The sequence below is a fragment of the Pelodiscus sinensis genome, chromosome 1 (assembly GCF_049634645.1).
Source record: "Pelodiscus sinensis isolate JC-2024 chromosome 1, ASM4963464v1, whole genome shotgun sequence".
NCBI lineage: Eukaryota > Metazoa > Chordata > Testudines > Trionychidae > Pelodiscus > Pelodiscus sinensis.
This window is the reverse complement of record NC_134711.1, coordinates 115665798-115680575: the sequence shown is the minus strand read 5'-3', so window position 1 is coordinate 115680575 and position 14778 is coordinate 115665798. Positions and strand designations below refer to the sequence as shown.

Genomic DNA, 14778 nt, shown 5'->3' with positions numbered 1-14778 from the left:
AATTGGGGCTTGGGCTGCAGGGTTAAAAACTGCAGTGTAGACATTCCCACTTGGGCTACAGACCAAGCTCTGAGCCTCTCCAGCCCAAGCGGGAATGTCAGCATGGCTATTTTTAGCCTTTTTAGCCTGTGCACCCAAGTCAACTGATGTAGGCTCTGAGACTCAGTGCACTGGGTTTTTCTTTGCAGTGTAGGCAAGCCCAATGACACTTAAACACATGCTTAACGTTAAGTACTGGTATTTACTTAAGTGTTTTGGTGAACAGAGCTCTTGCCCTGATCTGTTTTAATTACACATCTTGAATGGTTACTGTGGCGTAGATGGGGTGGGGCGGGTGAATTGTGACACACAAATCAAAACCAGGAACAGATTGATGCTAGAGAGAGTGTGAAGAAGACAGTGAAACTTTTTTTTAGAGAGAGAGAGGGGAAAAAATTGGAATTATTGGAATAATTAACTTTCTTTTCTTATTTGAGCATAATAATAATGCCCGTCCAGTCTACAGAATCCCCCATCCAAAGAATTCAAAGCACTTTATGTGCATTATTTTGACAACAAGACTGGGAAATAGCAAATTACCATTTTACAGCTGGGCAAACATGGAGGCTGATCGACTTGCCTACGGTCATGCAGCTAGCAGAGGTGGAACCACAATCCAGAAGTTGTGAATTCATATGCTCCTGTTTTAACCATTTTTAAGGGGCTCCTTCCTCCGCTATAAACTAAGCTCGCTCATTGTTATAATGCTATGTCCATTCTACTAATGTATTTTCTTTGCAGGAGGACTTCCAGCTCCTATTTATTTTGGAGCTTTGATAGATCAGACCTGCTTGAAATGGGGAACAAAGAAGTGTGGGGGCTCAGGATCTTGTAGAGTGTATGACACGAAAGCATTCAGGTGAGATGAAATTAGGAATAAAGGCAAAAAGCAATGGGGAAAAGTCAACAGAGGCAAGACCCAGCAGAACTAAGAGGTGCTACGGATGTATCATCCATTAACAAGCTTGCCTCATTGGAGGATTGGCACTGCAAATAGAATGCTTCTCTGTTTGTTACACCCTCTCCCTGCTCTGACATACTTCCCAAACTGGCTGGAAAGGGAGCTCTTTCTCTGCTGGAAATTATCAGACAAATTATGAACTATGCAGAGGCATCCTAGCACATCCTAGACTCTAGCCCTTACTGTTGTGTTTGATTTAGCAAGATTTGGAGTGACTACGAAGCTTTTCATAAATGCATATGTTACATCTGACACTTAAGTTTCATTAAGACCTGGAAGTATTGACAGTTTGGGAATCATCCAGACCAGTCAGAAGTTCTGTCATCACTTGCCTTGTGATCTTGGATGCCTTAATGTTCTTCTGCTAAGGCAGAGAACCCTGACACCAGTAGCCAGACTATAAGAACAGGGTTTCATCCTGGCTTCCTTCAGCCTAGTTACTCCTTGCAGAGTGACTCCCAATAGCCTTTCTGGTCCCATGTCTTCTGCAATGTCTCCCCAAGTTTTTAACTACTATATACTTGGATTTTTCTCCATGATCCATCACCCCAAAATGTGTGAAACCAGATCACTACCCCCCCGCCGATACCATTTTCTTTGGCCTCCACACAATTTGCTTAACAGATACCTGGTTGTGTATTTTTAATTAAAGAAATCCTTGGTTTATTTTACCTCAGATTCAAAGATGAAATAGTAAGGGAAAGCAAATACATATATGTTGCAGAGAAAAGAAACATAATGGTGAAACTACAGGGTTTACACTTTTATATTAGATAAATGCCCTTTCTAATACACGATACCCATTTTCGTTGAACAACTTCCTGGCATACCCAATCCCCACAATAGAGGGTAATCCAGCTTTTAATCAATAGCTTCTCTCCCTCAGGCTGTTGAGCTATTTTTGGATGCTTTTCCCTTCAAATTCCTTTCATTTAAAAAAAGTCTGTGGTCCCCCCCCCCCCCCCCCACCTTTGGACACTACAGATATTCAATGTGGATAAATCTCCAGTTGTTTCAATGTCTTTTCATTAAGTTTAATGGCCCATCCTTGTCTTTTCCTGAGTTGTACAACAGAGTGTTATTTGAGTCTGATTTTGTGTAAACATGTGGCTTGGGAGATTGTGACGGTCCCCCCATGCTGTATGTATACAAATATACATAACTTGAAGATGCTTTGGCAAAATATCTCGTGGTACCTGTCAATTTTAATGTCTCAGTCTGATGGAGCTGTATACCTTATTTTGGTGTATGTATCACTCTTGTATGTAAAGTTAGAAATGTGGGATATGGAATTCTTTATGGTTTTAAATGTGCAAATGAAAGCCATCAAGGGTGTTTGACAACCTTGTCCACTGTGTGATCAAAGTTAGTTGTCTGTAAGCAGCCTGGTTTTGTCTCTTAAGTTTGAGCAGTGGTTGGTCCCAGAAAAACATGTGACCAAACCAACTTACACTGGTACATCAGTTTAACCAGGTAATTTTCCATTGGAGCAGGGGATAGAAACAAAGAATTCCTGCCCAAAAGGAAGTCTATTTAAACTGGAAAGCTATGAGTCTCTTGGGTGCGTCTATCCAGACAAAAACCAAGAGAATAGCTGATAGCCATAGAGGGGGAAAAAAAGATCTTCCCTGGCTGGGAGGTTTAGCTGAAATAAGAACAATTTTAGGATAAGTTTGCAATAAGCCTTAGTGTGTTTAAACTAGCTATGCATTTTCTTTTCTTGTAAATGGTTGCAAGTGAAAACAGAGCAAAGTAAGTTTCACATTTAAATCTTACTGTTTGGACTTGATAACATTACTTTTATTTTAGCCCAGTGTAAATCATTATCTGGGGGAGCAATCAGCCTGTACGTTCTCCTTTCACAGTGAAAGATGGGTTTATTTGCGGGTTTTGATCCCATTTGGGGGTTGGTTTCCTGAGAGCTGTGCCTGCAACTGCATTCTCCTCAGAGATGAAATGATTCAGTGACTGCAGTGCTCTTTGGGGGAGAGAGGCAGTTATCTCAGCTCTGTGGCTTGTCTGGGGGAGACCAGGAGATCTGGCCCAGCAGGACAGGGTGGTGAGGAGCCTCAAAGAGCAAGAAGGCGAGTGTCAGTGGCTTTATCAGCACACGTGGAAGCAGCCCCAAGGGAGTCTTCTCTGACCACACCCCATCACAGACCTACTACACTACACTACTACCCCTGAGTGTCATAGTTAAACCAACCTAACCCCCTGTGGAGACAGTGCTATGTCACCAGGAGAGTTTTTCCCATCAACGTAGCTCGCCCTTTCAGAGAGGTGGGTTAACAACGAGGAGAAGCCTTTTCATTGAAGCACTCTGGAGGCACATGTGCAACTGTGACAATGCAGCATTTTGAGTGTAGGCCTGCACTGCTGTGAGGCAGAACCAAAGTTTGTGAGCCTAGTTCTTGAGCCCAGTTCTCTGTATACATAGAATTGTAAATTCATAACCATAGTCAGCATACACATCATAATGATTAAGGTTAGAACATTACAAGCTTTTATTAAAATCCTTCCTCAACATATTTTTATGCAAACTAACATAGTATGCAATCGTTAGATTCAACTGCTTGTTCTTTGGGCTTCAAAACCCAGTTCTTCCTTTGGGATTGTGGGTGTTTGCACTATGTCACAAGTATCAATGATACTAACATGCATGTCATTTTTTTTTCTAGAAATGTCTATCTTGGACTCACTGCAGGACTGAGGACAGGATGCTGCTGCTTATATATAACTCTCTCCATTTTAATAATAAAACGATTCAGACCAGAGAGCAAAGAGGTGATAGATTTGAAAAATACAAAAGTACCATCCAAGAATGGGTCAACTAATGTAATCAAAAAGGAAACTTTTCCATGTTCAAAAGCTTCGGACGCAAACGATGAAACATGTATGTGAACAGAACAAAGGCATTTTATAACTTTGAATGCTGATATGCAGGTTTTCAAAGTACTACATGGGGCCAAATAAGGAAGTCTACAGCTCTTTGGAATGTCAATGACCATTTTCCAAGTTTATACCCTTCACTTCCTTTCCAAAAAGCAGGGAAAAATTATTCTTCTATTTTTGTGTTTTTAACCAGTTTTTAAGGCTGGTATTGAAATGTTTCCAGTTTCAGATTTTGATGGGAAAAAAAACAGATGGGAAATTTAAAATAAAATAAAAAAAATCCTTGTTCTTCAACCTGATCTATTTAAGTTCTTGCCCTGAGTCTGATCCTGCAATTCTTATTATATCAAATATTCCTTCTATACCCAATTGTTCTTCCTGAGTTCGATGGGTGCACTTGCATGAATGAGGATTATTCACATTAATAAGCCTTGTAGGGCTGGTCCCTCAGTTGTCCTCCAGCCAGGCAAAAGCCACCTTGACCTCAATGAGCTTTGAGTCTGAATAAACACTTCATGAAAACTTCAGGATTTGTCTCAAACATTACCCAGTGAAAATAAACTGCAAAAGATAGACTATACTGTATTAATTTTAAAGTCCCTTTCAGTATTGAATCAAACCTTTTGTCATCATTATTATAATTAGTCTGATCCAGGACAATGAGGTGGCAGATACTGGAATTACATGTCTTTGTTTTTTAATTTTTTTTATTTTATCAACGTAAGTTTGAAATAATTGAAAGACTATTATATAAACACGTCATCCCCCATAAAGTACCAAAAAAGGGCCATTACATAAAGTGCTAAAAGCTCTCAAACAGTGCTGCCGTGACATGACAGAGAAGCGAGCTCCTTAATAACAAATGCACCTATCGTTTATTACTAAAATATCTCTACATCAATACCTGAAGTGTGATGTCCCCCTGACAAAGTCTGCTGTGTGGCTTTTTTTTTTTAAGGGAATGAATATTACTAATAAGAACAGCTCTGCAGTCGCATCATGTTGTGTCATATGCTTAGGGGTAGTCTATGCTCTAGATCATTTGCTGATTTAGTGAAGCTGACAGAACGCCCCCTAAAGGAGATGCAGTGTAGGCTGACAGCAGTTCTTTCACTGGCACAGCTAGGCCATCTTCCCAAACATTAGCTAAGCCAGAAGAAGCATTTTTCTGCCAGCGTACTCTCATCTACAGCAGGTGTCTTCTGAGCCAACATAGATATGCCAGCAAAACTTTGTACTATAGACTTTTGCCCTAGTCTAGGGTTAAATCTTTGTCTCCACAGGCTCTTTGCACAGTCCGAGGGGCTGTGAGAAACATGCATGACTGGACTGTAATCTCCATAGCTTAGGCTATCGTACAGAAAATGGAAGGAAGCTCAACAGGTCTAAAAAATGAGATCTGCTTTGTTTCCCCTGGAAAGTTGGCTCCCCAAAGAGCCTGTGATTCCACCAGCTCCCTCATCCCTACCACTCTGGCTATAAACTCAAGCACATGACACACGTGCAGGTCACCTGTGTGGGAGCTCTTCAAATTCTGGTCCTGGGCAGAAGACTTGCCCCCATTTTCCTATTCAACCAATTCAACCAACATGTTCATACGTTGTAGCCTGAAGTCAAAAGGCCCTTTATACAAGAACCTCATTCAACTAGTTAGTGATGATGGTGTTTCTAGGCCGACATACACACATGCCTGCTGTCTTCTATGTCAGCATTCGAGAGGGGCTTGGCTCAAAATCCCAGCTTCAAACACACCGGCACATTCAGGTATTCAACATTAGTGGGCCCCCTTCTCCTCACACTTACATTGGTACAATTGCATTGATTTCTCTTGCTTTGCTCCTGAGTGACACACTGAAAATGAGAAGCTCAGGCCCTCTTACATGATGATTAGCATAATAGCTTGAACTGAACGCAGGCTCCACACAATTCATTTTATTTTGGGGGGGGAGGTGATAAATTAAAATATATTGATGCCTGCTGATCAGTGAATATATGCCATAGCATGTTTTACTCTAAAATATTTTTGACAAAACAAGAGCCCTATTTGCGCACAATTTTTCTTTACCTTTCGCAGTAGGTTCTGTTTTTGCTGCCGCCAAAGCAATATGTCAGGCTGAGAGTGAAGCATGGGTCAGGATTGGCGATCCAAGAGCACAACGCCATGTCCTGATTAATGTGGGATACGTCTACCAGGTGTTCTTACAAACAAATGTAGATCCTGACACAATGATACAGAAATAGTTCCCCTCAGTAATGGATGTTTGAGTCATTCTGGCAGAAGTCTCCCTGCCCCCTCAAAGCCAAATAAAAAACGTACACGTCATTATGTGAAACATGGTTGTGATGGTTTTGTCCCTTGCCTCATGCTTTATGAAATTGACTTATGGATACACATATGCTTAACTCAAAGATGCTTTGAACAAAATACCTCGTGTAACCTATCGATTATGATGTCACAATTTGCTGGATCTGTATATCTTGTTTTGGCGTAGATATTCTTGTATGAAGCGTTAGCTCAGTGATCGCCAACCTTTTTAAGCACAAGATAACTTTTTGAATTTAAGTCAGTCCAGGCTTTACTTAAAACCCAAATACCCCTGCTCTACTCCTTTGCTGAGGCCCCACCCTCCTCACTCTGTGAAGATGGGCTACAGGAGAAGGGGATAGAGAGACATCAGTGCACCCCTGCCTCTGTCTCCCCAATCTTGGACAATGAGGAGGCTCCCAGGGGCAGCACTGGTAGCCTCCCAGCCAAACCAGTCAGGATCACCTGTCAGACGCTCCAAGATCTACCAGTAGAGCCTGATCTACTGGTTGGTGACCACTACGTTAGCTATATGGAGTATGGAAATGGTTTATGGTTGTAAATGTGCAAATGAAAACCATCAGGGCTGTTTCCATCAATGTCTGGGTGCTCACCTGTAAATAGCCCCTTTTGTCCTTTAAATCTTATTAATTAGGGTGATCATATGTCTTCCTAAGGCCAACCACTGCTAAGGTCTGACCAGGTAATTTTCTGTGGAAGGGTGGAATGTAATGACAGCATTCCCATCCAAAAGGAAGGCTCTTTAGGATGCAAAGTTTTCAGGCCCTTGGTGTTTGGCTGGCATGTCACTCCCAAGAGAATGAACCAGAGATCCAGGGGGAAAAGGTCTTCCCTAAATAACAACAGTTTTAGTGTAATTTGAGTGTTATAACTAGTTCTACTTTGTTTTTTATTTTAAATTTGTAATGCACCTTGCTCTGCCTGTTTTCACTTGTAATCACTTAATCCTACTGTTTGTACTTAAAAATCACTTTTATGTACTATCAAGTCCAGTGTAAATAATGGTTCAATAATAAAATAAGTGTAAATCACTGTATACATCTTCCTTTCATTGTTAAAGGGGGCTTGCCTGAATGATTTATTTAGGGTTCTGGTTCCATTTGGGGAGTGGGGTCCCTGGAAGCTATGCCCAAACCTACGTTCTCCTCAGGCCTGAAGAGATTCGGTATCCGTATTGCTCTTTCGGGAGTGCTGAACTCAGCTCCGTGCCTTGTCGGAGGGAGACCAGGTGATCTGGCCCAGAGGGACAGGGTGGGGGGAAATCCCAGAGAGCCAGGAGGCAAGTGCCAGTGGCTTTGTCAGCAAACCAGGAAGCATCCCCAAGGGGTCTTCTGTGACTGCACCCATCACAGTGGTTTCCTCTCTAGTTCTTAATAGCATGAGTCTGTTACCCTCACACATATTCTGCTTGTTTTCCATGTGTCACAAAGTTTGCCTAGATAATGTAACCCTACGCCATTATCTTCCATTGTCTCTCTGCTGTTATTACGCCTTTCCTATGCTGATAGAGAAGGGTGCGACTTACACAACATTCCGATGTGCTGAATCCAGTAATGTTCTTTCCTCCAGGGTATGTCTACACTACAGCGCTAGTTCGAACTAACTTAGTTCGAATTAGTTAATTTGAACTAAGCTAATTCGAACTAACGCGTCTAGAACTAAAAACTAGTTCGAATTAGCGTTTTGCTAATTCGAACTAGCAAGTCCACATTGAGTGGACTCTGAACAGGGCTTAAGGATGGCCAGAAGCAGTGCCGGCAGGGCATCAGAGGAGGACTTAGAGCGTGGAGATGCTGTCTCAGGCTAGCCGAGGGCTGCGCTTAAAGGGTCCCGACCCCCACCCCGGACACACAGTTCTAAGGGGTGCCCCGCTTGCAAAGCAGTCCTGGCTTGGAGTGCCCGGAGTACCCACACTGGGCACATCACACCACTCAGCCATCAGCCCGGCTGCACTTGCCGCAGGCTGCCATCTGGGGAGAGGGGGCAATCGGGGGGCTGCAGGAGAGCTTCCACCCCCAGAAGCCCACAGAGCCAGCCCAGTCATCCCCATCGAGGGCTCGTACCCCATTCCTCCCTCACCTCCTTCCACTTACCCTTCCCTAGCCCCCCTTCTTATTGATGTACAAAATAAAGATAACGTTTCTTCCAACATTGAATCTGTCTTTATTGAAGAAAACTGGGGGAGACTGGGAAAAGGAGGTGGGAGAGGGGAAGAGAAAGGCTGGGAGAGGGGAGGGCAACTAACATGATCAGGGGTTGGGAACAGGTCCCAGATGAAAAGAGGCTACAGAGACTGGGACTTCTCAGCTTAGAAAAGAGGAGACGGAGGGGGGACAGGATAGAGGTCTCTAAAAGCAGGGGTTGGATGGAGAGGGTGCATTCAGAAAAGTTCTTCCTGAGTTCCCATAAAGAAGGACTAGAGGACACCAAAGGAAAGGAATGGGTAGCAGGCTTGAAACTAGTAAGAGAAAGTTGTTCTTGACAAAGCAAATAGTTAACCTGTGGAACTCCTTGCTGCAGGAGGCTGTGAAGGCTACAACTAGAACAGAGTTGAAAGGGAAGTGAGATCAAGTCAGGGAGGTTGGGTCCATGGAGTAGTCTTAGCCAGGGGGTAGGATTGGTGTCCCTGCCCAAAGTTTGTGGAAGGCTGGAGAGGGATGGCACGAGACAAATGGCTTGGTCACTGTCTTTGGTCCATCCCCTCCAGGGTCCCTAGTGTTGGCCGCTGTCAGCAGACAGGCTACTGGGCTAGATGGACCTTTGGTCTGACCCAGGACGGCCATTGTAAGCTCAGGGCTCAGGGTCGGGGGTCTCAGTGGACCCCCTTGATTTTCATGCACACCTGCTCCTGGGTGGCCAGGCTGGCAGCTCTCCTGCCCTAGACGGCCACTTTCCTGTGCCTAGTGCGGAGATCGTGGACAAGGTCCACGATGTCCGCACTAGCCCAGTAAGGTGCCCACCTCTTGCGGTCCAGGGCAAGCTCCCAGGAGCCGCTAGCCTGGTCCTGGGAAGAGGGGGAGGACTGGGGGGCATCGGGTGGGTGGCTCTGTGCCGTGCCAGGTGCAGGGTCTGCTGGCTGGGTGCTGGCAGGCTTGCACCTGGCATGGGCACCGTAGCCAGCCCGTGCCCCTTTAAGGGGTCCAGGGCCGGGAGGGGGGCATAGAGTTTCCCTGGTGTTGGCCAGAGTGGCCACCAGGGAAACCTGGGGAGGGCTAGCCTCCCACTAGTTCGAAATAAGGGGCTACACACCCCTTAATTCGAACTAGTAAGTTCGAACTAGGCTTAATCCTCGTAAAATGAGGTTTTCCTAGTTCGAACTAAGCGCTCCGCTAGTTCGATTCAAATTCAAACTAGCGGAGCGCTAGTGTAGCGGCTATGAATGTTAGTTCGAACTAACGTCCGTTAGTTCGAACTAACATTGTAGTGTAGACATACCCCCACTGATTTAAATCAAGTGCAAGTCCCTTAAAGTTACCTCAGTGTAAATTAGACTAGACTCAGACCATCTCTCTCTCTCAAAACTTGATATTCTAGAGTCATGGCAGCTCTGGCCCTGATCCAGCAAAAGCACTTACAGAAGTACACAACTTTAAAGCATATAATATAGTAATGCAGTCACAGGTAGACAGAGTTTACCCACTTCTCTTTTGGGGAATACGGGGCTTAGTTGAAGCCTTTGCTCACTTTTCATTTTTTTTAAACACCACTCCACTGTTCATAGGTGGCGACCTATATGGGCCTGTGGTGCCTGTACTCTACTAATATTCATAGGCCTATCCCTCTTCCCCAGCCTAGTCCAGCCCACCTCCCCTGGAGCATCCTGGTACCCTATGCAGTGGCTGGCTGCTGTTCCCAGCCTCCCTCCTGCAACCAAAGCCACAAGCCTTCTCCATCCACTGAGAGGCCCTGAGCGCCCAGCGGAGCCACAGCCATGCCACACTGACCTCACTGCTCTGAATCAAGAGGTGTGACTTTTCACCAAAGACACTTTTGATATGCCCCATGTAGGTTTGGGGGTATTTGTTACTCTGTTCCCTCAGTCACCCCAGAACCTGCCTGGGGTTTATCAAAAGTATCTTTGAATGATGAGATGCTTTTCCGCAGAGCTACCATGGCTGAGGCTGGGACCCCTGGCCCTCTTAAATTGGCTGTGCCTCTGGGCATTTGGCCCTTTCACTCTCCCCCATTAGTGGTCCAGGCCAGTGTGGAGTGGAGGAATTGTTCCCTAGAGCTCACTGTCACTGGCAGGGAGAGGGCTGGAGGGAGTGCTCCTATGGTCCCAGCCCCAGGGCAGTCTGCATGTACCCCAGACTGCTTATCCTCAGTCCCATGCCTGCACATGCACCATGAGCCAGAGTCCTCACCTTTGTACCACAACCTTCTGCCCTAGCCCTGGAGCCCTTCCTGAACCCCGAATCCCTGATCCCACCCTGCAGCCCTCATATCCTCACCTCAATGCTCTGCCCTGAGCCCCACTCACACTCCAGCCCTCCAAGCCCAACCCCACTGCACCCAAGCCCCACCCTGCAGCCTTCACCCCTCCATTGGATTACTAGGCAGGTGTCAGGGGAGTGGATTGTGTACCTGTTCTGGGCACCACCAATTATACAAACCTGCTGCCCTTTCAGTCATCGCATAAACAGCCCCACTCATACATACCCTTAAAGTGAAGCACAAACCTAGGTGCTTTGCTGGATTGTGGCCGGAGCGCCAAACACCTCACGGGTGTGTCTAAACTACATGGCTCCATTAATGGAGCCATGTAGATTAGGCTGATCGGCAAAGGGAAATGAAGCCGCGCACTAGTCTGGGCGCTCCTGCCCTTTATCGACCTCCCTGTTATGCCTCGTAGGATGAGGTTTACTGGGGAGGTCGAAAAAAGGCTTTCATGACGGCGCGGGAGCGTCCAGACTAGCGCGCTGAGCTGGCAAACAGCTGATCAGCTGTTTGTCGGCTCAGCGCGGCAGCCATTTAAATTTAAATGAAGCCATGATTATTTAAATTGCGGCTTCATTTCCCTTTGCTGAACAAACAAATCTACATGGCTCTGTCGACGGAGCCATGTAGTTTAGACATACCCCACATGATCACACCTGATTAGTGCAATGTGGACTTATGCTTCTTGTCTAAAGCTAGTGTCTTTATCCACATCAGTGGAATCTACCAAACAATCCCTGCTTTATGACATAACATCAATATCCCAAACTCCTCCCTTTGGTCCTCCATTTTCTGTGGGACTGCAGTTTCCCAGGTGATAATATTTCTTCCCCCACATATAAACAGGCAAGCTAAAAACTATAAAGGTGCCCTTATCCTTGCAGTGAGGCTTCTGTGGGTATATCTGGGAACAGAGATAAGAAATTAAAGACTGTCCAGGAAACTTTCTTTGCAACACAGATGCTTAGCTGCTGCAAATCACATACAGTTCAACATAGGATCTGAATCTTGGGTTTGGCGAACACTACAGGAGGTGGGAGAGGGAACAGGTAGAAATATGGCATTCTACCACTTTGGTACGAAGTGTATGTTAGAAGACCCAGAAAGCTGCTCTGTCTTAAACCTAGATACCGATGGTTCCCAGCTGGCTGTTCTGGCAGCTGAGAATAGCCAACATGGACATATGTTCCAGTCATGCCTCTGTAAGTGTTTCCTATATAGCAGGTCTGGGGCTGAGTGGCCAGATCTATGCCTATAACATGGCCCTGAAATGTTATCAATAAAATAACCATGAAAGAGAGCAACTTGCTCTAATAGAAAACACAGCCTTCACTTGGACATTTCTTGAATTTTCAAAGGGTAAGAAAAGCACCTATGACGACAGTGACAACATAGCTTCATGTTAAAGATAAAGAACCCCCCCCCCCCAACACACACATTAGAATAATTTAAATTATATCCTTTGGTATATATGGTTGTGACTATTTTCTTCCACTATTTGATCTGAGGAAGTGGGTCTGGCCCACGAAAGCTCATCATCTAATAAACCATCTTGTTAGTCTTTAAAGTGCTACATAGTCCTGTATTTTGCATTAGAATCATATATCCTCCAAACTCCTCGACCCTCCCCCACGATTTTGTTTTCCTATTCTAATCAAGTTCTGTCTATCAAAGCACCAAATTAAGCTTGGGCTACAATGCCACCTGTAGTGAAACAAGCAACAAATGTGTCAGGATGTCAAATCAAATTTTAAAGCACTAGCACAAAAATAGAAGTTGGGAACTCAGCTGATGTAAATCAACTTCAACGGAATTATACCGATGATGATACACAGATGTACACTCAATAAGAAAGTGGCCCAAAATGTTCAACAAAGAGGCTTGGTTTTGCAGTTAAAAAACTGTCCATAAACATGCATCTGACGAAGTGGGTCTTTGCCCATGAAAGCTTATGCTCCTACACTTCAGTTAGTCTATAAGGTGCCACAGGACTCCTCGTCGCTTTTGCAGATTCAGACTAACACGGCTACCCCTCTGATACTTGTCCATAAACAGCAAGAGTTCTTGAGTTAAGTACAGGCAGTCCCCGACTTACGCGGATCTGACTTATGTCGGATCCGCACTTACGAACGGGGCTTTCTCGCCCTGGAGGTCGGGGCGAGAAAGCCCCGTTCGTAAGCTGCTCCGGTGCCCCTGGTCTGCTGGAGACCGTCTCCAGCAGACCAGGGGCACCGGGCGGGTTCCCGCGCTTCTGAGGCTTTGCCAGAGCAAAGCCTCAGAAGCGCGGGGAACCGCCGCTGCTGCCGCTTCAGTCTGGGTGCCTGTGGTCTGCTAGGGACCGTCCCCAGCAGACCACAGGCACCGGGACTGAAGCCGCAGCCGCGGCGGGGTCCCGCGCCACTGAGGCTTTGCCAGAGCAAAGCCTCAGAGGCGCGGCACCCCGCTGCCGCTGCGGCTCTGCTCCCCGTGTCCCTGGTCTGCTGGGGAGGGGGGGGGGGCGCAGCTAGTGTGCTCCCCCCCCCAGCAGACCAGGCTTTTGTTTTGGACTCTGGGGCAGAGCAGCTGGGGCGCTGCCGATTGGTCCTGCAGCGCCGCTCTGGGCACTACTGGACCAACCCAGCAGCACCCCAGCTGCTCTGCCCCAGGTCCTGATTCAGCCACTACTGCTGGTCAGTTTCAGCAGCGGCTGAATCAGGACACCTGGGGCAGAGCAGATGGGGTGCTGCTGGGTTGGTCCAGTAGCACCGAGCGGCGCTACTGGAGCAACCCAGCAGCACCCCAGCTGCTCTGCCCCAGGCGTCCCAAGTCAGCTTCTGCTGAAACTGACCAGCGCTGACTACAGGAAGCCCCAGGCAGAGTTGCTCTGCCCCGGGCTTCCTGGAATCAGCTGCTGATCAGTTTCAGCAGCAGCTGAATTGGGGACGCCTGGGGTTCTTAAGTTGATTCTGTATGTAAGGTAGAACTGGCGGTCAGTTTCAGCAGCGGCTGAATCTGGACGCCAGTTCCGACTTACATACAGATTCAACTTAAGAACAAACCTACAGTCCCTATCTTGTACGTAACCCGGGGACTGCCTGTAGTTGCGCAACAGAGCGTTTACACTGGCATGTGCTTTTGCGCAATAGCATCCTTGCCAGTGTAGACACTCTCTTGCGCAAGAAAGCTCTGATGGCCATTTTAACCATAGGGCTTTCTTGTGCAAGAAATTTATGTCTACACTGCCCTCTTGCGCAAAAACAGTTGAGCAAAAGGGCTTATTCCTTAGCGGGAGCATCAGAGTTCTGGTGCAAGAAGCCCTGATTTCATACATTAGAACATCAGTTGACTTGCGCAAGAACGCACGGCCAATGTAGACAGGCAGCAAGTTTTTGCACAAGAGCGGCCACTTTTGCGTGAGATTGTGCCAGTGTAGACACAGCCAGTATGATTATTCTGCTACTTTCATGACTTGAATTGGGCTCCAACAAAAATCTCAAGTCAGTGGAGCACAGAACTGGGACACAGGAGACTTAGATTTTAGTCTTGGGTGTACACCACTGCTCAAAGTCACCTAGATGGGCAAACTATTTTACAGCTCAGTGCCTCAGTTTCCTCATCTGTGAAATGGGGCTCGTGATACAGCTTTCCTTAGTAAAACACTTTGAGATCTACTGATGAAAAGCATGATGTCAATATTATTAATTACTTATGGGGTTTTTTTTTTACTGAAATGCCACCATCCAAACATGGTGCTCAGTGCTGCAGCTTGGCCTCATCTCTGATTGTGACTCATTTATGGAGAGATACATGTTTAAAAAAGCTTATAGGGAGATATTTCTTTGCAGAACACCGGGGAAGGATCTTTACTTGTGCTGTCTTTGTCCTGTCGAAGCCTTGCATCCAGCAAGACAGGTTGATATGTACAGGATTCCATTATCTCCACAGACAGGGCCCCACTGTTTTGCGTTACACATGCTGCCAGTGCTGCAAACTGAAATTGAGGCACTTAATGGGGTTCCAATAGGGAGTCGTACGTAATGGATAAAGAAGTTATTACATGTCAACCTTGAGGCATCATTACATCCTTTCCTTGGAATAATGCCAAAATGAATATTGGCTAAATATGCTACTCTTCTTGGAACTT

At 46.0% G+C, this 14778-nt stretch overlaps 1 protein-coding gene and 1 long non-coding RNA gene across 4 annotated transcripts in view; one reads left to right on the top strand and one right to left on the bottom strand.

Moving 5' to 3' along the window:
- LOC102458761 (solute carrier organic anion transporter family member 1C1-like) overlaps nt 1–4186 on the top strand; it is a 54867-nt gene extending 50681 nt beyond the window's left edge. For all 3 annotated transcript variants that reach the window (XM_014572622.3, XM_075897934.1, XM_006121283.4), the window contains exons 14-15: nt 781–898; nt 3679–4186. In XM_014572622.3, coding sequence (XP_014428108.2) covers nt 781–898; nt 3679–3901 — 341 coding nt within the window. In that variant the 3' untranslated portion in view covers nt 3902–4186. The remainder of the gene's footprint in view (nt 1–780; nt 899–3678) is intronic.
- LOC112545500 (uncharacterized) overlaps nt 1–14778 on the bottom strand; it is a 39588-nt gene that overhangs the window by 23618 nt on the left and 1192 nt on the right. The window lies entirely within an intron of this gene.